The sequence below is a fragment of the Delphinus delphis genome, chromosome 1, assembly GCF_949987515.2.
Source record: "Delphinus delphis chromosome 1, mDelDel1.2, whole genome shotgun sequence".
In the NCBI taxonomy this organism is placed as follows: Eukaryota; Metazoa; Chordata; class Mammalia; order Artiodactyla; family Delphinidae; genus Delphinus; species Delphinus delphis.
The window spans coordinates 138,719,539-138,743,564 of record NC_082683.1 but is presented as its reverse complement, the minus strand read 5'-3'; the positions used below and the strand labels follow the sequence as shown (position 1 = coordinate 138,743,564).

Here is a 24,026-nt window from a genome sequence, read left to right as displayed (position 1 = left end):
ATACCTCTACCGTCACTGACCAAACCTGCTACATGGATTCTTAGATTCACTTTAGTGAGAAACAATCTAGAGTACTGTCCGTATGCCATCCGAATACATAACTTACTATTTTAAAATGTAAGCTAAAGATTATTTTACATTAGCTTTAGGAAGTATTTTTAGATGAGAGAAAAAGGAGCTGTGTCTTTCCCTTCAAGAAACACAAACAACTTCATACTCCATCAACATAATTTTCCCACTAGGTATCAGATATAGGCATTTTACCAATTCTATTCTGCCACTGGAGATCAGCAAGTAGTATTAAATCAATATTTTCACAAGGGACCAGTATACATAAGACCTTCTGAGCCTTGAAAAATACGCCAAAGTGTTTTAACTATGAGCAAATATTATGCATAACTGCTTTACAGAAAACACCAATCATAAACTGTACTTTTGCTCAAAGTAATGCATTCACTCACTGCTATTCAAATACACATTTGCTCTGTAATGGAATCTGTCTGTACTCTTGCCAGAAACTATGTACATAAAATCACTAGGTCCAAAGCCTGGGAAGATAAATAGGAAATGGATACAAAAACTGTTTGGGCATTCTTAGAAACTGATGCAGATATAACATTAAATGTTGTCTAGATTTGTTACCTTTTAAGAAGTCACCAAATACATATACACCATAAAATAAACAATGGAAAGCATAAGCCTTGCAAATATATATGCCACTCTGCCGCTCAGCAGGCAAGCAGCAAGGTAGCTACTGCTGTAGCTTTAAGAGCTACAGTGAGATTATTTATTGTTATCACTGGGGAAATATTTTATAACTAAGTTGTAGTTAACTATGTAAATGACAGAGTGTGGTCCAGTATTACAAACAACAGACTCCAAAACTTGGGACTTCAATAAAGAAGACAGCTATCATGGCTTAATGTGTAATACGCCCTTTGTAAATAACATGAAGTTGCACCCGCAGCAGCTGCCAGCTCCTCTGGCTCTCAGGCTTTGTATACTACCCAGATTCCCTAGTAATAAAAACGTCATTTTAAAGTTTTTGAGGAATAAAGAGCATTAAAAAAAAAAAAAGCACTATAATCAAGCAGCTAAGCAACACAGTCTAGGATAGTGATTTACGACTGGTTTGCTCAGGTTGGTTGTGCAGTGTGTAGAAAGTAATTTGTTTCTAACAACAAAGCATCGAAGTTGGCAGGTCATATTTTAATATAAAATTAATATTCCCCATAATATACCATCATTCTCACCTACACCCATTCTACTGTGCTTTCTTGAGTGAAAGTCAAAGGGGGAAGTCAGCACTAAGAGGTCCTGGGAACAATATATGAACCAAAGCTCTACTGTATCTGTGCTGCAGTTCAAGGGAAGTGGACTAGAATCATAGGTCAGAACAACAATGACAACAAAGGTTAAAACCACCAGTCAAAGCTAGGCATTAAGCATCAATGCTACTAAGGTCACACACAGAGGTAACCAGACATTATATGTTGCCTGATGAAAGAACAGACTACCAGCTATAGTCTTACTAACATGATCCAATTGCACCTAATCAAGCTGCTGGTTTCAGCCGCTAATTTGCAGAAAATACAGAGGACAGGGAGACACGCTGAAATGCACCGTGAGTAACTGACAAACCCAGATTATGGGAGAGTATGCATGTCAAACAGCCCAGGTTCTTTAACAGAAAAATTGTAAGGAAAAGAGAAGGATAGAGGCAAAACCCACAGATCAGGAGTTGGTAAACCAACGGTCTATGGGCCAAATCTGGACTGCCCTCTGTTCTTGTAAATAAAGTTATAAAAACCACACCATTTGCTTATGTATTGTCTAACACTGCTTTCACCATAACATCGCAGAGCTAAGGAGCTGCAATAGAGCCCAAATGGCCTGCAAATTCCAAAATATTTACTATCTAGAGCTTTACGGAAAGAGTTTGCTGGACTCTACTGCAGATCAACAGAGATTTACAGGATATAACCAAAAACATTTTTTAATGGGAAAAATTTGAGATGTAAATAAAGAAGTGCTTTATTTGTAGAAATTAAGTTGATTTTAAAATGTATATAAAAAGTAAAAGGGGCTTCCCTGGTGGCGCAGTGGCTGAGAGTCCGCCTGCCGATGCAGGGGACACGGCTTCGTGCCCCGGTCCGGGAAGACCCCACATGCCGCGGAGCGGCTGGGCCCGTGAGCCATGGCCGCTGAGCCTGCGCGTCCGGAGCCTGTGCTCCGCAACGGGAGAGGCCACAACAGTGAGAGGCCCGCGCACCGCAAAAAAAAAAAAAAAAAAAAAAAAAAAAGTAAAAGGACATTACATGCCTCCTGACCAAAGTACAGACCACCAGCTACAGTCTTATTAATATGATATAATCAAGGCCCTGGTTCCAGTTGCCAATTTTCAGAAAATACAGAGGACAGGGAAACGTTGAAATGTACCATGAGTACACCATAAAATAGTATAGCCAAAATAAAAGTTATTATTATAAAGGTAAGAATAACGGGAAAGGAAAAGGTAATGCTTAGGACAGGGCACACTCAAGTGGTTCTGGGATGGCTAGAAAAGTTCTATTTCTTGACTTGGTGGGTTACAAGTGTTCAAAATGTTTGCCTTGTAACTCGATCTATGCATTTATATTATGTAGTTTCTGTATCTGGTTTTATTCTACAGTAAAAGATTTTAAAATCACCAACAAAGTAAGAAGAACTATAGCTATGAGACTTTGTTATCTACTATGAGATCTTGGCGCTACTCATTTAATCCTTTATTATCTTTTGGAAACAGTAGAGCATAAATAAAACCACATTTTTAATCTAAGCTTTTTATATGTGAAATTAGGATAAAACAAGTACCCTATATACCACTAAGGATTTTAGAGCTGATGAAACGAGAGTATACATGTGAAGGTACTTTGAAATTCTGTAACTTCTCTACAAATGCAAAATACTCTTATAACCACATGGAATAACCTACAGCATCACTTCCCTGCTTAAAGCCCTTCAATAACACCATCCATGTACCAGTAACTTTTAGAGTTCCTTCTGGAAACCTAGCACTCAACAGACATGCTTCAGGGGTAAGGAATCATGTATATTGTACAGACTGTGCCTTGCACAAGGATGCCAGGTACAAGTGCGTCTGAAATCTGATTTATGGTGCTTGCCAAACCTTGAATCCTGGTGAAGAGACTTTTTCTGTATGTCCAGAGGGAGTCCCTTTTTCTAATTCGCTCCAAGGCATGTTATGAGCTAGCTATAGCCCTGTTCAAAGATACCCCCATATCTTCTTTTTGTCAAACAATAACAACATAAACTGTCTGAAAAGCTTCTGCATCATCAAGATAAACATGAACAAGCACATCTTATATTTGTATTTCCCTGATTACAAATAGATTTGAGCATTTCAGTTCCTCTTCTATGAACTGCCTGTTCACATTCTTTGCCCATGTTTTTCATTTGGGTTGTTTTTTTCCTTGAGGCAGAGAAGTTATTTACATATTCTGAATTAATCTTTGTCAGCTATATGTCAGTAAATCTCTTCTCCTAGTCTATGGAAACTTATATATTGTCAGTGGGACCATAAACTGATAACCTTCTGGAGAGCAAGTTAGTAATAACCGGTAAAGATGAAGGTATAAATGCTATATGTCCCAGCCATTTCACCTCTAGGTTTCTATATTAGAGAAACGCTCATACATGAGAACAAGGATATATTTACAAGGCTATTCATTACAGTACAATTTGTAACAGCAAAAAAGTGAAAACAGTGATGGCCTTCATGATGTACGTAATTCTTCCAGCCTCATTTCCCATCCTTCCCTTCTTTTCTCATGAGTTCTATTCATTCATTTGTTCATTAGCGGCCTTAATCAATGCCATTAATCACCTACTCTGAACTAGATTCCATGCTAGGCAGGCAGGCACATTTAACTACTTGCACTTGTCCTACTAAAACATGGTGTCTTACAACTTTCAGGAGGCTTTTTCTGTCCTTCTTTTGGGTCCTGACACAACCTAGTGTAAAGTACTTATCAGTACTCCACTGCCCTTGTTATTCAATTACCTAACAATAAAATAAGTGGAGGTGGTCCCAAATTACAGTTAATTAAATCTCTGAACAAAGGACAATTCTGTTTTTACCAGATCTCATCTAACAATTACCAAAAAATGAAATAAAATTTATTTTCCAGCCAACATTTAGTGCTAGAACATTACTTTCAAGAGACTGTCTTAAATACCACATGCAGATGTGGAATCACACACACACACACAAAATTCATAAATACAGAGAACAGAATGGTGGGTGCCAGAGGCAGTGGGTGAAACGGGTGAAAAGAGTCAAAAGGTATAAACTTCCAGTTATAAAATACATAAGTCATGGGAATGTAGTGTATAGCATAGTGATTACAGTTAATAACACTATTGCATATTTGAAAGTGGCTAAGAAAGTAGATCTTAAGAGTTCTCATCATAAGAAAAAAATTCTGTTACTATGTATGGTGATGAATGTTAACTAGACTCATTGTGGTGATCATTTCCCAATACATGCAAATATCAAATCATCATGTTTTATACCTGAAACTAATATAATGTTGCCTGTCAATTATACCTCAAAAAAAGAAAGAGGCTGTCTTGATCAACACGGTATTCCTAGCACTTAGACCACTTCCTGACACATAATTGTCTATAAATATTTGCTAAACTAAAAAGACCAAGCAATATTATCTGACAGTAATGATATTCAAAAGTGAACAGAGTTATTTATTTTCATAGATGATTTATTATCAGATAAATTAAGAGCTGTTTGTTCTCTTAAATTTTAAAAAAATGTATTTTTTTTTAAGGTGAGCTACCTTCATAAATTCCTACCCAAATACTTTTAGGACTTGGCTTAATGAATTTCTTCCCTATACAAGGCTGCCAAAGCTTCAAAGTCAATAATTTTCTTTGTGTTACTAATAAAGGAAAATTCCTACATTAACAACAAACGTCTGAAATTGCGGCATCTCTGTTAGATATGTAACATTTTTTATACAAAGTACACATAGAAGTAAAAATAGATAAAAGTTTGCCTACTACCTAAAAATATCACTCCTGTTAAAAACTGAGGAATGAAATCAAACAAACACACACAAATCTTTGCTAAAAGGTTATTTGCATACTTTGAGTTGAGAAAATTTCATGCCATAAAAGGCATAATAAATCTAATGTGTACTGGGCCTCATTTGTGCTGTTTTATGTATTATTATTCCACTGCATAATATAATTATGAATATTTATATAAAAACAAAACACACAAACTTAAGCCCTCTGAGTTATTAAATGCAAGAGTATAAAAATGGATTACTAAGTTAACCTTCCAACTAATTCTATTTAAAGAAGAAAACGGGGCTTCCGGGAAGATGGCGGAAGAGTAAGACGCGGAGATCACCTTCCTCCCCACAGATACACCAGAAATACATCTACATGTGGAACAACTCCTACAGAACACCTACTGAACGCTGGCAGAAGACCTCAGACCTCCCAAAAGGGAAGAAAGTCCCTATGTACCTGGGTAGGGCAAAAGAAAAAAGAATAAACAGAGACAAAAGGATAGGGACGGGACCTGCACCTCTGGGAGGGAGCTGTGAACGAGGAAAGCTTTCCACACACTAGGAAAGCCCTTCGCGGGCGGAGACTGCGGGTGACGGAGTGGGAACGCTTCGGAGCCGCAGAGGAGAGCACGGTAACAGGGGTGCGGAGGGCAAAGCAGAGAGATTCCCGCACAGAGGATCAGGGCCGACCGGTACTCACCAGCCCGAGAGGCTTGTCTGCTCACCCGCCCGGTAGGGCGGGGCTGGGAGTTGAGGCTCGGGCTTGGCGGCGTGAACACAGCCTGCAGGGGGTTAGTGTGCCACGGATAGCCGGGAGGGAGTCCGGAAAAAGTCTTGAGCTGCCGAAGAGGCAAGAGACTTTTTCTTCCCTCTTTGTTTCCTGGTGCGCGAGGAGAGGGGATTAAGAGCGCTGCTTAAAGGAGCTCCAGAGACCGGCGCGAGCCGCGGCTAAAAGCGCGGACCACAGAGACGGGCATGAGACGCTAAGGCAGCTGCTGCCGCCACCAAGAAGCCTGTGTGTGAGTACAGGTCACTATCCACACCCCGCTTCCGGGGAACCTGTGCAGGCCGCCACTGCCAGGGTCCCGGGACACAGGGAGAACTTACCCGGTAGAACGCACGGCGCGCCTCAGGATGGTGCAACGTCATGCTGGCCTCTGCCTCCGCAGGCTCGCCCCGCCCTCCGTGCCCCTCCCACCCCCGGCCTGAGTGAGCCGGAGCTCCCGAATCAGCGGCTCCTTTAACCCCGTCCTGTCTGAGGGAAGAACAGACGCCCTCCACCGACCTACACGCAGAGGCGGGCCAAATCCAAAGCTGAGCCCCTGGGAGCTGTAAGAACAAAGAAGAGAAAGGGAAATCTCTCCCAGCAGCCTCAGAAGCAGCGGATTAAAGCTCCACAATCAACTTGATGTACCCTGCATCTGTAGAATACATGAATAGACAATGAATCATCCCAAATTGAGGAGGTGGACTTTGAGAGCAAGATTTATGATTTTTTCCCCTTTTCCTCTTTTTGTGAGTGTGTATGTGTATGCTTCTGTGTGAGATTTTGTCTGTAAAGCTTTGCTTCCACCATTTGTCCTAGGGTTCTATCCGTGCAGTTTTTGTTTTGTTTTTAATTTTTTTTCTTATTAATTATTATTTTATTAACTTTATATTTTATCTTACTTTATATTATTTTACTTTATTTTCTTTCTTTTCTCCTTCCTTCCCTGCTTCCTCCCTCCCTCCCTCCTTTCTTTCTTTTTCTTTCTTCCTTTTCTTTCTTTCTTTCTTCCTTCCTTCCTTTCCTCCTTTCCTCCTTTCTTCCTTTCTTCCTTTCTTCCTACTTCTACTAATTCTTTCTTTCTACTTTTTCTCCCCTTTATTCTGAGCCGTGTTCATGAAAGGCTCTTGGTGCTGCAGCCAGGAGTCAGTGCTGTGCCTCTGAGGTGGGAGAGCCAACTTCAGGACACTGGTCCACAAGACACCTCCCAGCTCCACATAATATCAAATGGCGAAAATCTCCCAGAGATCTCCATCTCAACACCAGCACCCAGCTCACTCAACAACCAGCAAGCTACAGTGCTGGACATCCTATGCCAAATAACTAGCAAGACAGGAACACAACCCCCACCCATTATCAGAGAGGCTGCCTAAAATCATAAAAAGTCCACATACACCCCAAACACACCACCAGACGTGGACCTGCCCACCAGAAAGACAAGATCCAGCCTCATCCACCATAACACAGGCACTAGTCCCCTCCACCAGGAAGCCTACACAACCCACTGAACCAACCTTAGCCACTGGGGACAGACACCAAAAACAACGGGAACTACGAACCTGCAGCCTGCAAAAAGGAGACCCCAAACACAGTTAAGATAAGCAAAATAAGAAGACAGAAAAACACACAGCAGATGAAGGAGCAAGATAAAAACCCACCAGACCTAACAAATGAAGAGGAAATAGGCAGTCTACCTAAAAAAGAATTCAGAATAATGATAGTAAAGATGATCCAAAATCTTGGAAATAGAATAGACAAAATGCAAGAAACATTTAACAAGGACCTAGAAGAACTAAAGATGAAACAGACAACGATGAACAACACAAAAAATGAAATGAAAAATACTCTAGATGGGATCAATAGCAGAATAACTGAGGCAGAAGAACGGATAAGTGACCTGGAAGATAAAATAGTGGAAATATCTACTGCAGAGCAGAATAAAGAAAAAAGAATGAAAAGAACTGAGGATAGTCTTAGAGACCTCTGGGACAACATTAAATGCACCAATATTCGAATTATAGGGGTTCCAGAAGAAGAAGAGAAAAATAAAGGGACTGAGAAAATATTTGAAGAGATTATAGTTGAAAACTTCCCTAATATGGGAAAGGAAATAGTTAATCAAGTCCAGGAAGCACAGAGAGTCCCATAGAGATAAATCCAAGGAGAAATAACGCCAAGACACATATTAATCAAACTGTCAAAAATTAAATACAAAGAAAACATATTAAAAGCAGCAAGGGAAAAACAACAAATAACACACAAGGGAATCCCCATAAGGTTAACAGCTGATCTTTCAGCAGAAACTCTGCAAGCCAGAAGGGAGTGGCAGGACATATTTAAAGTGATGAAGGGGAAAAACCTGCAACCAAGATTACTCGACCCAGCAAGGATCTCATTCAGATTTGATGGAGAAGTTAAAACCTTTACAGACAAGCAAAAGCTGAGAGAGTTCAGGACCACCAAACCAGCTTTACAACTGCTAAAGGAACTTCTCTAGCCAAGAAACACAAGAGAAGGAAAAGACCTACAATAACGAACCCAAAACAATTAAGAAAATGGGAATAGGAACATTCATATCGATAATTACCTTAAATGTAAATGGACTAAATGCTCCCACCAAAAGACACAGATTGGCTGAATGGATACAAAAACAAGACCCATATATTTGCTGTCTACAAGAGACCCACTTCAAACCTAGAGACACATACACACTGAAAGTAAGGGGATAGAAAAAGATATTTCATGCAAATGGAAACCAAAAGAAAGCTGGAGTAGCAATTCTCATGTCAGACAAAATGACTTTAAAATAAAGACTATTAGAAGGGACAAAGAAGGACACTACCTAATGATCAAGGGATCGATCCAAGAAGAAGATATAACACTTGTAAATATTTATGCACCCAACATAGGAGCACCTCAATACATAAGGCAAATACTAACAGCCATAAAAGGAGAAATCGACAGTAACAGATTCATAGTAGGGGACTTTAACACCCCACTTTCACCAATGGACAGATCATCCAAAATGAAAATAAATAAGGAAACACAAGCTTTAAATGATACATTAAACAAGATGGACTTAATTGATATTTATAGGACATTCCATCCAAAAACAACAGAATACACATTTTTCTCAAGTGCTCATGGAACATTCTCCAGGATAGATCATATCTTGAGTCACAAATCAAGCCTTGGTAAATTTAAGAAAATTGAAATTGTATCAAGTATCTTTTCCGACCACAACGCTATGAGGCTAGATATCAATTACTGGAAAAGATCTGTAAAAAATACAAACACATGGAGGCTAAACAATACACTACTTAATAACAAAGTGATCACTGAAGAAATCAAAGAGGAAATCAAAAAATACCTAGAAACAAATGACAATGGAGACACAATGACCCAAAATCTATGGGATGCAGCAAAAGCAGTTCTAAGAGGGAAGTTTATAGCAATACAATCCTACCTTAAGAAACAGGAAACATCTCGAATAAACAAGCTAAACTTTCACCTAAAGCAATTAGAGAAAGAACAACAAAAAAACCCCCAAAGTTAGCAGAAGGAAAGAAATCATAAAAATCAGATCAGAAATAAATGAAAAAGAAATGAAGGGAACGATAGCAAAGATCAATAAAACTAAAAGCTAGTTCTTTGAGAAGATAAACAAAATTGATAAACCACTGGCCAGACTCATCAAGAAAAAAAGGGAGAAGACTCAAATCAATAGAATTAGAAATGAAAAAGGAGAAGTAACAACTGACACTGCAAAAATACAAAAGATCATGAGAGATTACTACAAGCAACTCTATGGCAATGAAATGGACAACCTGGAAGAAATGGACAAATTCTTAGAAATGCACAACCTGCCAAGACTGAATCAGGAAGAAATAGAAAAGATGAACAGACGAATCACAAGCACTGAAACTGAAACTGTGATTAAAAATCTTCCAACAAACAAAAGCCCAGGACCAGATGGCTTCACAGGCAAATTCTATCAAACATTTAGAGAAGAGCTAACACCTATCCTTCTCAAACTCTCCCAAAATATAGCAGAGGGAGGAATACTCCCAAACTCATTCTAGGAGGCCACCATCCCCGATACCAAAACCAGACAAGGATGTCACAAAGAAAGAAAACTACAGGCCAATATCACTGATGAACATAGATGCAAAAATCCTCAACAAAATACTAGCAAACAGAATCCAACAGCACATTAAATGGATCATACACCATGATCAAGTAGGGTTTATTCCAGGAATGCAAGGATTCTTCAATATACGCAAATCAATCAACGAGATACACCATATTAGCAAATTGAAGGAGAAAAACCATATGATCATCTCAATAGCAGAGAAAGCTTTTGACAAAATTCAACACCCATTTATGATAAAAACCCTGCAGAAAGTAGGCATAGAGGGAACTTTCCTCAACATAATAAAGGCCATATATGACAAACCCACAGCCAACATCGTCCTCAATGGTGAAAAACTGAAAGCATTTCCACTAAGATTAGGAACAAGACAAGGTTGCCCACTCTCACCACTCTTATTCAACATAGTTTTGGAAGTTTTAGCCACAGCAAGCAGAGAAGAAAAGGAAATAAAAGGAATCCAAATCAGAAAAGAAGAAGTAAAGCTGTCACTGTTTGCAGATGACATGATACTATACATAGAGAATCCTAAAGGTGCTACCAGAAAACTACTAGAGCTAATCAATGAATTTGGTAAAGTAGCTGGATACAAAATTAATGCACAGAAATCTCTGGCATTCCTATACACTAATGATGAAAAATCTGAAAGTGAAATCAAGAAAACACTCCCATTTACCACTGCAACAAAAAGAATAAAATATCTAGGAATAAACCTACCGAAGGAGACAAAAGATCTGTATGCAGAAAATTATAAGACAAATGAGGAAAGAAATTAAAGATGATACAAATAGATGGAGAGATATACCATGTTCTTGCATTGGAAGAGTCAAGATTGTGAAAATGACTATACTACCCAAAGCAATCTACAGATTCAATGCAATCCCTATCAAATTACCACTGGCATTTTTCACAGAAGTAGAACAAAAAATTTCACAATTTGTATGGAAACACAAAAGACCCCGAATAGCCAAAGCAATCTTGAGAACGAAAAATGGAGCTGGAGGAATCAGGCTCCGTGACTTCAGACTATACTACAAAGCTACAGTAATTGAGACAGTATGGTACTGGCACAAAAACAGAAAGATAGATCAATGGAACAGGATAGAAAACCCAGAGATAAACCCATGCACATATGGTCACCTTATCTTTGATAAAGGAGGCAGGAATGTACAGTGGAGAAAGGACAGCCTCTTCAATAAATAGTGCTGGGAAAACTGAATAGGTACATGTAAAAGATGAGATTAGATCACTCCCTAACACCATACACAAAATAAGCTCAAAATGGATTAAAGACCTAAATGTAAGGCCAGAAACTATCAAACTCTTAGAGGAAAACGTAGGCAGAACACTCTATGACATAAATCACAGCAAGATCCTTTTTGACCCACCTCCTATATAAATGGAAATAAAAACAAAAATAAACAAATGGGACCTAATGAAAGTTCAAAGCTTTTGCACAGCAAAGGAAACCATAAACAAGACCAAAAGACAACTCTCAGAATGGGAGAAAATATTTGCCAATGAAGCAACTGACAAAGGATTAATCTCCAAAATTTATAAGCAGCTTGTGCAGCTTAATAACAAAAAAACAAATAACCCAATCCAAAAATGGGCAGAAGACCTAAACAGACATTTCTGCAAAGAAGATATGCAGACTGCCAACAAACACATGAAAGAATGCTCAACATCATTAATCATTAGAGAAATGCAAATCAAAACTACGATGAGATATCACCTCACACCAGTCAGAATGGCCATCATCAAAAAAATCTACAAACAGTAAATGCTGGAAAGGATGTGGAGAAAAGGGAACCCTCTTGCACTGTTGGTGGGAATTTAAATTGATACAGCCACTGTGGAGAACAGTATGGAGGTTCCTTAAAAAACTAAAAATAGAACTACCATATGACCCAGCAATCCCACTACTAGGCATATACCCTGAGAAAACCATAATTCAAAAAGAGTCATGTACGAAAATGTTCATTGCAGCTCTATTTACAATAGCCCGGAGATGGAAACAACCTAAGTGTCCATCATCGGATGAATGGATAAAGAATATGTAGCACATATATACAATGGAATATTACTCAACCATAAAAAGAAATGAAATTGAGTTATTTGTAATGAGGTGGATAGACCTAGAGTCTGTCATACAGAGTGAAGTAAGTCAGAAAGAGAAAGACAAATACCGTATGTTAACACATATATATGGAATTTAAGGAAAAAAAATGTCATGAAGAACCTAGGGGTAAGATAGGAATAAAGACTGTGTCCTACTAGACCTACTAGAGAATGGACTTGAGGATATGGGGAGGGAGAAGAGTAAGGTGTGACAAAGCGAGAGAGGCATGGACATATATACACTACCAAACGTAAGGTAGATAGCTAGTGGGAAGCAGCCGCATAGCACAGGGAGATCAGCTCGGTGTTTTGTGACCACCTGGAGGGGTGGGATAGGGAGGGTGGGAGGGAGGGAGACGCAAGAGGGAAGAGATATGGGAACATATGTATATGTATAACTGATTCACTTTGTTATAAAAAAAAAAAAGAAGAAGAAAACAAACTTAAAAAGCTAGAAAAGCAATAATCGCCAGTTGGGAAAAACTAGAAATAAATAGGACACAAATTTATTCTAGACTTACGAAATGATTTGTTTCAAACAGGCTATTGATTTTATTTTTTAGGATTAAATTCAGGTAAACTCTAAATGGTAGTTCCTTCTCCAAACAAATAATATATTAATAATACTAGGTAGGATGATATTTGTTAGAGTAATTAAAAGACACAAAGGGAGAGATTTAAGGAGTGAATAATTAAGTCTTTTAGACAGAAGCATTAGTGGAAATAATGCTAGTAAAATTGTGTGTTGATATTCAAACACACAGAAAAATCTCAGAGTAAGGAGCCTCTCAAAGAAGGGTATAAATAGCCTGATATATCAAAAAACAATTCTCATAACAAATCACACATACAAAAAATATTTAATAGAAATCTAAAAATTTAATTTTATGCAATACACACAATGAAAATAACCAATTATGGTAGCTTTGATTTGGAAGGGATCTTACATGTTATCTACTGATAATCCATATCCCTCAATAAAAGACAAAGAAAGTGAAACTCAGAAAAATTAGGTGTGTCTCCAATCATCAAAGAAAATGTTGTGTCATTGTCAAGACCAGAACTTAGGTCTTATGGCTTTGGTCCAGTGGTCTTTCTATTAAATCAATATGCATTTATCATAGAGAATTAGGAAAGGAATAGGTGTTTATCAAAGTGCTTCATGTTAGAATTTACGGTGCTCTGTCCTCTTCCCTGCGTGTAAACCCACTCAGATACACCTATGTCTTCCTCTGTCCTTTCTACCTGCCCCACAGCCTCAGTGGTTCAGGTGTTCCTCCTCTAGCTCAATATTAATCTCTTCAACTAGTCTCTTGAATCCACCACTCCCCACCTCTCAAGAATCTTGCTCCATCAGTAATTACCTTAACTCCTCTATGTTCAGACTTTCTCTAGGACAGTTCACAGGGCAGCTGGCTTCCCTCAGAACAAGCAAGTCAGAGAGAGTGCCTGACAGAAACCATAGTCTTTTTTTTTTTCTTGAAGTATAGTTGTTTACTCCATATATATATATATATATATATATATATATATATACATATATATATATATATCACTTTGCTGTATACGTGAAAAAAATATATATGTGTGGACATATATATTCTTTTTCAGATTCTTTTCCATTATAGGTTATTACAAGATATTAAATATAGTGTCCTGTGCTATATAGTAGGTCCTGTTGTTTATTTTATATATAGTAGTGTATATCTGTTAATCCCAAATTCCAAATTTGTCCCTCCCCTCTTTCCCCTTTGGTAACCATAAGTTTGTTTTCTATGTCTGTGAGTCTATTTGTTTAGTAAATAAGTTCATTTGTATCATTTTTTTAGATTCCACATATAAGTGATATCATATGATATTTGTCTATCTCTATCTGACTTACTTCACTTAATAGGATAATCTGCAGGTCCATCCATATTGCTGCAAATGGCATTATTTCATTCTTTTTTATGGCTGAGTAATATTCCATTGTGTGTGTGTGTGTGTGTGTGTGTGTGTGTGTATACACACACGCACACATATATACCACATCTTCTTTATCCATTCATCTGTCAATGAACATTTAAGTTGCTTCCATGTCTTGGGTACTGTAAATAGTGCTGCTATGAACACTGGGGTGCATTATCTTTCAGAATTAGAGTTTTCTCTGGATATATACCCAGAAGTGCGATTGCTGTATCATATGGCAACTCTATTTTTAGTTTTTTAAGGAACCTCCATACTGTTCTCCATAGTGGCTGCACCAATTTACATTCCCACCAACAGCATAGGAGGGTTCTCTTTTCTCCACAACCTCTCTAGCATTTATTATTTGTAGGCTTTTTGATGATGGCTATTTTGACCAGTGTGAGGTGGTACCTCATTGTAGTTTTGACTTGCATTTCTCTAATAATTCGCGATGCTGAGCATCTTTTCATGTGCCTATGGGACATCTGTATGTCTTCTTTGGAGAAATGTCTATTTAGGTCTTCTGCCCATTTTTTGATTGGGTTGTTTGTTTTTTGGATATTAGCTGTATGAGCTGTTTGTATATTTTGGAAATTAAGCCCTTGTTGGTTGCAATGTTTGCAGATATTTTCTCCCATTTCGTAAGTTGTCTTTTCGTTTTGTTTATGGTTTCCTTTGCTATGCAAAAGCTTGTAAGTTTAATTAGGTCCCATTTGCTTATTTTTGCTTTTGTTTCCGTTACTCTATGAGATGGATCAAAAAAAAGAATGCTGAGATTTATGTCAAAGAGTGTCCTGCCTATGTTTTCCTCTAGGAGTTTTATAGTATCCAGGCTCACATTTAGGTCTTTAATCCATTTTGAGTTTATTGTTGTATAGGGTATTAAAGAATGTTCTAATTTCATTCTTTTATACATAGCTGTCCAGTTTCCCCAGCACTGCTTATTGAAGAGGCTGTCTTTTCTCCATTGTATATTTTTGGCTCCTTTGTGGTAGATTAATTGACCATAAGTGTGTAGGTTTATTTCTGGGCTTTCTATCCTGTCCCATTGATCTATGTAGCTGTTTTTGTGCCACTACCATACTGTTTTGATTACTGTAGCTTTGTAGCATAGTCTGAAGTCAGGAAGACCCATATTCTGAAAACTGTAAGACGCTGATAGAAGAAATTGAAGATGACACAAACAGAAGGAATGATATACTGTGCTCTTGGATTGGAAGAATTGATATTGTTAAAATGACTATACTACGCAAGGCAACCTACAGATTCAGTGCAATCCCTATCAAATTACCAATGGCATTTTTCACAGAACTAGAGCAAAAAATTTTCAAATTTGTATGGAAACACAAAAGACCCCAAATAGCCATAGTCTTTTATAATCTAATCTTAGAAGTAACATTCCATCATTTTTGCCAAATTTTATTTACTGAAAGCAAGTCACTAACTCCAGACCACACTCCAGGGAACAGAAATACACAAGAGTGTGACCATCAGAAGGCTGGATTATAAGAAGCCATCTTAGAGGCTGCCTGCCACAGCTTCTAAAGAAGAAAAGCAAAAAGGGAGACTTGTTAACCAGATACCAGGACTTCCTATGAAGCTACCAATTAGGAAAATGTGGTATTGGCACAAGGATAAATATATTGACTAATGGAATATAAAGAGAGCCCAGAAACAAATCAGTGCATAGAGGGAGCTTTGGAAAATGACAGAGATGATATGTAGGACAATAAGGAAAGGAGGGAATATTCTGTAAACGGAGGTGGAGAAAAATGGTTATCCAAATGAAAGTAGGGTTCCTAGCCTTCCTCTCATACCATTAAAAAAAGCAAACTTTAAAACTCTTAGGAAAATATAGGTGAACTTCTTAGACCTTTAGACAGGAAATAGTTCTTAAATTAGATACAAAGATATTGATTATTGAAAATGGATAAATAGGATTATATTCAAATTAAGAACTGTGTTCATCAAAAGATACCTGAAAGACAGATTTTAAAGCTCAGAAACACAACCCAAAGGATTATTATCAAGAATATATAAAGAACTCCTAGAAGTCAATGAGAAAACTATAAGCAATCCAGTAGGCAAAGGATATGAAAATACATTTCTCAAGAGAGGAAATATTAAATATATAAATAAATGTTCAATACCAGAGAACTGCAAATTAAGACCACAATGAGATAAGCCATTCAACTGACAAAAATTTCAAAGTCTGAGAATACTAAATATTAGAGACCACACAGCTTCCAAAGATCTTGTTTACATTGCAGGGGAAAGTAAATTGAGGCAACCACTTTGGAAAACAGTTTGAAATTACCCCCTGAAGTTGAACATTAGCAACACTCCATCATCAAGAGAGTAGGTGTGAAAACTGTGGTACAATCACACGATGGAATGCTATATGGCAGCTCCCCACCTCCAAAATACACAATAGATCAATGTTAGCAGTATGACATTAAGCACATAAAGTGAGCCTCAAACGATTACATGCCTTTTTATAAAGTTAAAAAGGTCGAAAATGAAACAATTCCCAATGAACATGAAAAATACAGTAATACTTTACAGCAAATGAATACTTGTTAAATACTCATATTTAACTTATTCCTCAAATAACCAAAAGTAAAGCAATGATCCCTGTACCCCAAATTCCTTTTTTTTTTTTTTTTTTTTTTTTTTTGCGGTACGCAGGCCTCTAACTGCTGTGGCCTCTCCCGTTGCGGAATATAGGCTCTGGATACGCAGGCTCAGCGGCCATGGCTCACGGGCCCAGCCGCTCCGCGGCATGTGGGATCTTCCCAGACCGGGGCTCGAACCCGTGTCCCCTACATCGGCAGGCGGACTCTCAACCACTGCGCCACCAGGGAAGCCCCCCAAATTCCTTTTAAAATATATTACTACCTCTACAAATGCTTTGAGAGGAAAGGAACAAAACCTCCAAATTTTTACAGTCATCGAACAGCAGATTATCTGAAAATGTTAACAATATGTGGCAGACACATTGTGAGAGGGAAAAATCAAGATTTTCAACCACATTCCTTGTTTCAAAACTTTCCAATGTCTGTCTCTACAGAATCTCTGTCATTAATTAAAACCAACTTGTTGAAGCATCTGTGATATGTCAATATTAGACAGAATACTAAGATATTTTATTTTCAAAGGAAAAGTGTAAATGACAAATGCTCTGTTTGTATCTGTATGCAAGTGTACATTGCTGTGACCTGGAGTTAACTAAAAAAGTGGAATATAAAATTTTACAAAATGTGTACAAATACTATATATATATTACTACCTCTAATTTAATGATTCCTAGCACTTTATTCAGGAAAGGGACTAACCTGTTAAACAAAGATCAAAATCACCTGCCCACCTGTTATGGCTGAGGGAAGCACTGACGGGTGTAGGTACCACAGTCTGTAACCCTTCTCCTTCTATCTCAGTACCAAGAAGGCAGATGAGCTGGAGATCTGGTAATCCCACACAGTTTACTTCATGCCAACTCTTACCTGAAAGTGCATCATTGAATGGACAATAATGTTTATCAAAAATAAAAGATAAAAATTCCAAACACCTACCTAATACTCAGCTGAGCAAACATCACTTATAAAGCTATGTCTCCTTATCATTCTAGTATTTTCTGTTACCCAGTAATTCCCAATGTAAAGGAATAAAGAAATCACAACAGTGACAAAATTAATAGCAAATGTATAAACGCTGTATGCCAACCCAACTCCTCATCCCCCCCCCCCACCGCCCTAATAACAAAACAATAATAAAACAAATACTTACTCTCCATGAGGTCCAGGTAAACCAAGAATGCTATATAAACTTGGGTGGCATCTCCTATATCTAATTCCATCATTTCTAAATACTGAAAATCAAAATGTAATTGTCAAATAGAGAAGGAAGAATCTCTTAATATTTTCTTTCAATCAACAACTATTCATTAAATAGATAATATATAAGACTCTCTTATAGGTATAGTGGGAGTTACATGGCAATTAAGACCTGATCCCTATCAATAAAAAACTTACGGATTGTTAGGGTAAACACACGCACACCTGCAATTGTAGGTAAATAAAAATACATGACAGTAAGTGACTAAAAACCAAGTGAGTGGAATAAAAAAACATGAAACAGGTCAAAGGAGCTCCACTCAGGTGGCTTGGTTGGTGAATGTTTCCTGGCAGAGGTGGGATGCAAATTGGGCCCTGAAGGACTTGTCGTGTATGATTTGAATAAATAGAGAAGGTAGAGTAACAGTGTGAGTAATCACACAAAGGTGGGAATAAGCAACACATATTCAAGGGCCTATAAAGAAACATATCTGCCAGGAGTAGAGACATTTTTTAATAGAACTTTTGTTGGCGCATGTTAGTGGGAGCCTCTATTTCCCTGGTCTCTTATTTGCCTGTGGAGAAAGTCTGCAAGAAGACCACTCCTGGCCTCTATCCCCACCCCTGCTCACTCAAGAGTAGGGAGTTATTTAATTGTTGGTTTTTAAAGGACCAAACAAGCTGCTGCTGCTTTCAGACTTGTTGGTCAGCACTGAGCAAACATTCTTCAGGAGCCTGCCCCTGCAAGAGAAGCCTGAGGTATTCGAGCTATGTCAGTGACTAGGTGGGGAAGCAGGGACAAAGCAGAAGTGAGGCGTCAGCAGACCTGCCTGGGTGCAGATCTGAAGTCACACTTCCCCATCGGAGTCCTCCTAAGTGTGCACAGGTACAGGAAAAGAGAGGTGTTATTAACTGTCCTCCTCAAACCTTAAACGTGTTTGAAAATGACACTGAAAAGGCAATTGGGGACCAGGTGGCAAGGTCTTGATGGTCAAGCTAACAGTTTGAATTTTACCCATAAGGAAATTCTCTAAGCATGGGAATAATATAATCAAAATGGTGCTTGAGGATGATAAATCTGATACTGCGTTACTGGATCGACCTAAGTAATTTTCAAACTGAATAATACAAATGCAGAACTGAAAAATCAAACAACCAATATAAATAGTAACATGAAATCTAGAAGAAGTTTTTAAAATTTGTTACTGTTGTTCCACTTATTAAACACTTAGGTAATGTTTACTATATGTCAAGTGCTTTACCAATATTAACTGATTTAATCCTGTAACAACCCTATAAGGTTAGTACTATTCTTATCCCCATTTTACAGATGAGAAAACTGAGAAACTTGCACCAAAAAAAAAAAAAAAAAAAATCACAAAGCTGGTGACAGAACCAGGATTCAAACCCAGGCAGTCTAACTTTGAGTTCATGCTCCTAACCACCATTATCCCTCTACATGTTTTGGTTCTTTTATGGCACTGAATAACACCTCCATGCTAGTGTTTGTTTTTCTCACCTTGAGGGGAAATAAGGGGATCAGAGCAGGAGGATAAAATCAAGCAAGAGAAGATGAAAAGATCTTCAAATTGTTCCTTTTCTGGACTGTTTTTAGATTATTATCTATGAAATATTGCTCTCCAGCAGAAGACTGCAATTCTACTAAAGTTACTAGACCAAAGTATCTAGTCCCTGATATTCCTACAAAAACCCTTATATCCATTCACTATCCGCTCATTGTTTGGGCCATGACTGGTACAGGGCAGCAATTTGCCAAGCACAGGCAAATGAGGATTGTGCCTAAACCTTAATCATTGTAGACTACTACATCTTATCCATGGCCCACAAACTGTTTGCTTGGTTACTGTGAGTATTAAATGAGACCATCCCCAGAACGAGCCCTAGACAGCAAAACTCAGATTAGTGGAGTGGTTACTATCTGGCCTTGAGGGGCAATGTATTCAATGTTGTTCCCTCCAGCTAAGAATGGTCTGAGGGAGGGGGAAGGGGGCGGTGTCAGAACAAGAGTTCAACTCATTTAAACAAACAAAAACAAGGTTGCCTGCAGCGAGCAGTGAGCATAAAGGATCCCCTTCGGTGAGGTTCGCGCGTAAACGGCGATCCCATGCGGTTGGGAGTCAAGGGCCCAAAGGGGAGCACGGCCCGTGGGTTCCGCCTGGGGTAGAGGCCTGGACCGGCGCCCTGCTCCTCTCACGCCTCCTGACCTTAGGGTGCGTGCCCATCCAGGCGTCCTCGGGGGCCCATGAGAGGGCGCCGCCGCCGCGATCGCCGCTCGGGCGCACATCGCTGCAGCCCGCGGTCGGCTGGGACTCGCCACTCTCCTCCATGCCCTGCTGTGCGGTGCGCCCGTGGTGCACCGCGCTGCGCTCTCCGCGCCCGGCCAGAAGCAGAGACGCGCGCGTTTCGGTTCCGCTTCCCAGTCGTCCGCTGCGCTGGCGCGGGAGAGCTCAGATGCTGGGAGGACAGTTCTCTCAGACCCATCTTCAGACAAACATAGCTAGAACCTGGGCAAACGCACTCAGCTTTCGGTCTGCGCTTATTCAAATCTGGGCAGATGCTAGCGAGAAGAAGGTTCAAGGATACCCCGAGTCCAGAAGCGCTTAATTCTCCTTACGTCAGCGCTGTTTGCAACTCTGCTGAGAAAGCGGGGGAGACTTAAGGCTTCTTTGCCCTGACATGTAAGCTTAAAGTGTAGCAGTGGATGAGATCTCCAGAGAAGAAAGTGGAAAGGAGAAAGACCAGACTGCCAAGGACCTTATGTTTAGGGTGGACCGACCTTTCAGGATTAGAGGAGCAAGAGTAAAGACGAGTTGTTGAAAGTAAACAGGAGCGGTCAGAAAAGTAGGATGCAAACCAGCATAGCGTAAGCATGTGACGTGGAAGTCAAGGCCAAGGAGTTTCAATCAGGCAGAGTAGGACATTTTAAGCATTTACCTAAATCCCTAAAGTGAAATGGGGGGACGCTAGAAGTTGCTCTTACGCTTTGACAGCATCCCTCTTCCTGAAGTGTTGAGAATAGACCTTAGGGGTCAAGGGTGGAAGCAGGGGCTGGTTAGGGGGTATTGCATTAACCAAGGCAAGAAGTGACTCTCCAGAGTCAAAGTACCAGGCAGCGATAGAACTTCTGCTTCCAAATATGACAGACTAAGACCCTACTGGACTATCCCCCAGCAGAAAACATCTAGAAAAATGGGACATAATACAAAAAGCAACTACCAGAATGCCCTGGAATGCGAACAGAAGCATGACTCTGGTGGGGAGGGCAAGCTTGCTTGGAGAAGGGCAGTTGAGGAACCATAAACGAAAGTTGCCCTTTCCTTGGAGTTTAGCTTGGAGCTAAGTGCAGTCCAGGAGGCAGGCTCTTTGGCAGCAGGGGTGCATGTGGGAAAACTCCCAGGTTTTCTTTTCTGGAGAACCAAAAATGTGAAGCCAGGAAACTTTGAATGCTGAAGAAATTAAGAAATCCCAAAAGGGCAGGAGCCAGAGAGAGGATCCCCTAACTCTGCTCACATCTCTGACAGATTCTGAACCACCTGAAACAGAATTAAAAAACAAAAGATCTGAACTGAGACTAGGGTTATCCTCAAAGAAACAGAGTTTACAGTTCAAATTTAGCCGAGAAAATAACCTGCTAATGCAAAGGAAATAACACTCATCATAGAAAAGTAATAGAATCCAGAACCTCCACAACTTATTATTCATAAAGTCCAAGATATGATTCAAAACTACTGACAAATGAAAATCAAGAAAGTGGATCACATTTTGTAAAATCTGACCCTGAGATGAATCAGATTTTGAAACTGACAGATAAAGATTTTAAAGTAACTATTATAACTATCCTCAATGAAGTAAAACAAAACATATTTTCAGTGAATGAAACTCTCAGGAGACAAAAAAAAATCTCATCAGAGAAAAAGAAAAAAGAATCACATGGAAATTCTGGACCTAAAAATTAAAGTTTCAGAAATAAAAAAAATTTCACTGGTTGGATTTAACAGCCAAATGGAAATTACAGAGGAAAAAATTCAACGAAATTGAAGGTAGAGCAGTCATCCAAGAAATCATCCAAGATGAACAAGGAGAAAAATGATTTTTTAAAAATAAACAGAGCCTCAGAGACCTGCCACATGATATCAGTCAATCCAACATACATGTAAATGAAATACCAGAAAGAGAAAAGAAATAGAATGGGATGGAAAAAAATGGAAGAAATTAAAAATTCCCCAAATGTGATGAAAGAAATTTGCAGGTACAAAATGCTAAATGAATACCAAGTAAAATGAACACAATGAAGTCCATGCTGAAGTCAAACTGTTTAAAACCAGATAAAAAGCTTGAATGCATTTTAAAAAATGCATTACATATAAGGAGAAGTGCATGAAGATTCGTAAATTGCCCTAGAATGTATTACATTTGAATGAAGTCATTAACCTTTGTGTCTACAAGCGGCTGCTAAGCCCTAAAGAAGCAAATGACACTGAAATTAGTAGGCTCCTTGAAGCACTGAGCACTGACACTAATTCAAGTAATTAGAGGTAAGTAGATCTTTCTCTCTCACCTCTAAAGATCCCAATCAGTTCAGGTGATGGTACTTATAGAAGCATTTAAGAGTGTTCTGTTCCTCATATGAGGAAAGGGGAAATTTTATAAATCAGTAAGGAGATCCAGTGGAATTAGGTACTATGTGAACAAAGCTCAGACATCTTCAAGGGAAGATTTTCAACTTCAGAAAAAAAAAAAAAGGTGTATGGAGCAGGGAGGTTAGGGAATCCCAAAAGTATACAGAAAGAACCATAAACTGGAAAAAAAAAAAAAACAACAGGCTAATGCTATCCTTTGGTAAATAGATGAAGTTCTATTACTTAGAAAAAGCATGGTATATTTAAGCATAAATATTAAATGCTTCTGACTTTTGATGTCATCATCTATTATAAAGAGTTGAAGAATGAAAATAAAATGTCTTTTGCCATTCGTTTTAAACAATGGAAACATAAATAAGTCTTGGTGATTGGAAACGGTTAAGAAAGAAAACAAAATATTTAGGAACACTTAACCTAGTATTTAAAGTATAGTCAAAATGTCTGTTGTGACAATCTAGAGTAAAATCCACCAAGGACAAGTTAGAGTTTCAACTTCTGATAGACTGAAGAATTTCTCCTTTTATAAATGCTTCAATGGTTCACTATATCAGAGAACCAAAGTGGTTAGGAAAAAAGCTAGATAAGTAACAAGTAAAATTCCCCCTGAGTATACTGAGTGAAATCAAATTCAGTGTAATCTGGCACTTGCTCTACTGATTTCCCATGTTGATATCTGAGCCAGACCATTTTATTCCTACCAAAAAGTCTGTAATGTTTAGGCAGAGACATTAATTCAGTTAGAGTCTTCAGAGGAAAAATGAACTTTGAATTGTGATACGAATGTTTAGTGTGTGAAAAAGAAAAGGCTTTGACACAGTATTGTGTAAGACAATGATCTCAAGCTGAAAAATGTAGGCTAGCATTCTGGATCAGCTTTTAATTCACTGATTGTAAGAATGTTCTTATATATCTTGTTCCTTCTTTTGTGCACAAAGCATACAATTCCCCATTCTCTGTGTTTCCAGGAGAATAGGTGAGATGCTGATACTTAAAGTAAAATATTTAGAATGCTATGATATTTTACTATTCATATGTATGAGCACGAATGAAGAATCTCACACATATAGAAAAGAATTCAGAATAACCAAAATATGTTCTCTCCAATTTCTCATAAATTTAAGAGTGCAATCTAAATTCCCCGTTTAAAAAATCAGAATATAGTATATTTAATTTTTTAAAATACTGCTTACCTTTGGAAAAAAAACAACAAAAATAAGGTACCTAGAATAAAAATGAGCAAACCCTTTATGGAGAACATTATAAATGTTATTGAAGCTCATTAGAGAAGTATATCTGTCCATTAATTTAGGTCTTCTCTAATGAGCTTCAGTAACATTTATTGGTCAGTTTGGGGCGAATTGCCATCTTTATAATACTGATCTATAAATTGTATAAACTGTAAATTTCAATCACAGTCCCAACAGGGATTTTCTAATACTCGATAAACTGATTCTG

The 24,026-nt window shown here is 38.4% G+C and overlaps 1 protein-coding gene across 5 annotated transcripts in view; it reads right to left on the bottom strand.

Moving 5' to 3' along the window:
- TSEN15 (tRNA splicing endonuclease subunit 15) overlaps positions 1 to 20,269 on the bottom strand; it is a 114,216-nt gene extending 93,947 nt beyond the window's left edge. For all 5 annotated transcript variants that reach the window (XR_009522553.1, XR_009522552.1, XR_009522554.1 and 2 more), the window contains exons 1-3: positions 20,136 to 20,269; positions 17,864 to 17,945; positions 17,445 to 17,580 (exon numbers count right to left, since the gene is read on the bottom strand). Coding sequence is in view for 2 of the 5 variants with exons in the window: in XM_060035241.1 (XP_059891224.1) it covers positions 17,445 to 17,580; positions 17,864 to 17,945; positions 20,136 to 20,258 (341 nt within the window). In the remaining 3 variants the exon portion in view is untranslated. The remainder of the gene's footprint in view (positions 1 to 17,444; positions 17,581 to 17,863; positions 17,946 to 20,135) is intronic.
- Between the last annotated feature and the right edge of the window lie 3,757 nt (positions 20,270 to 24,026).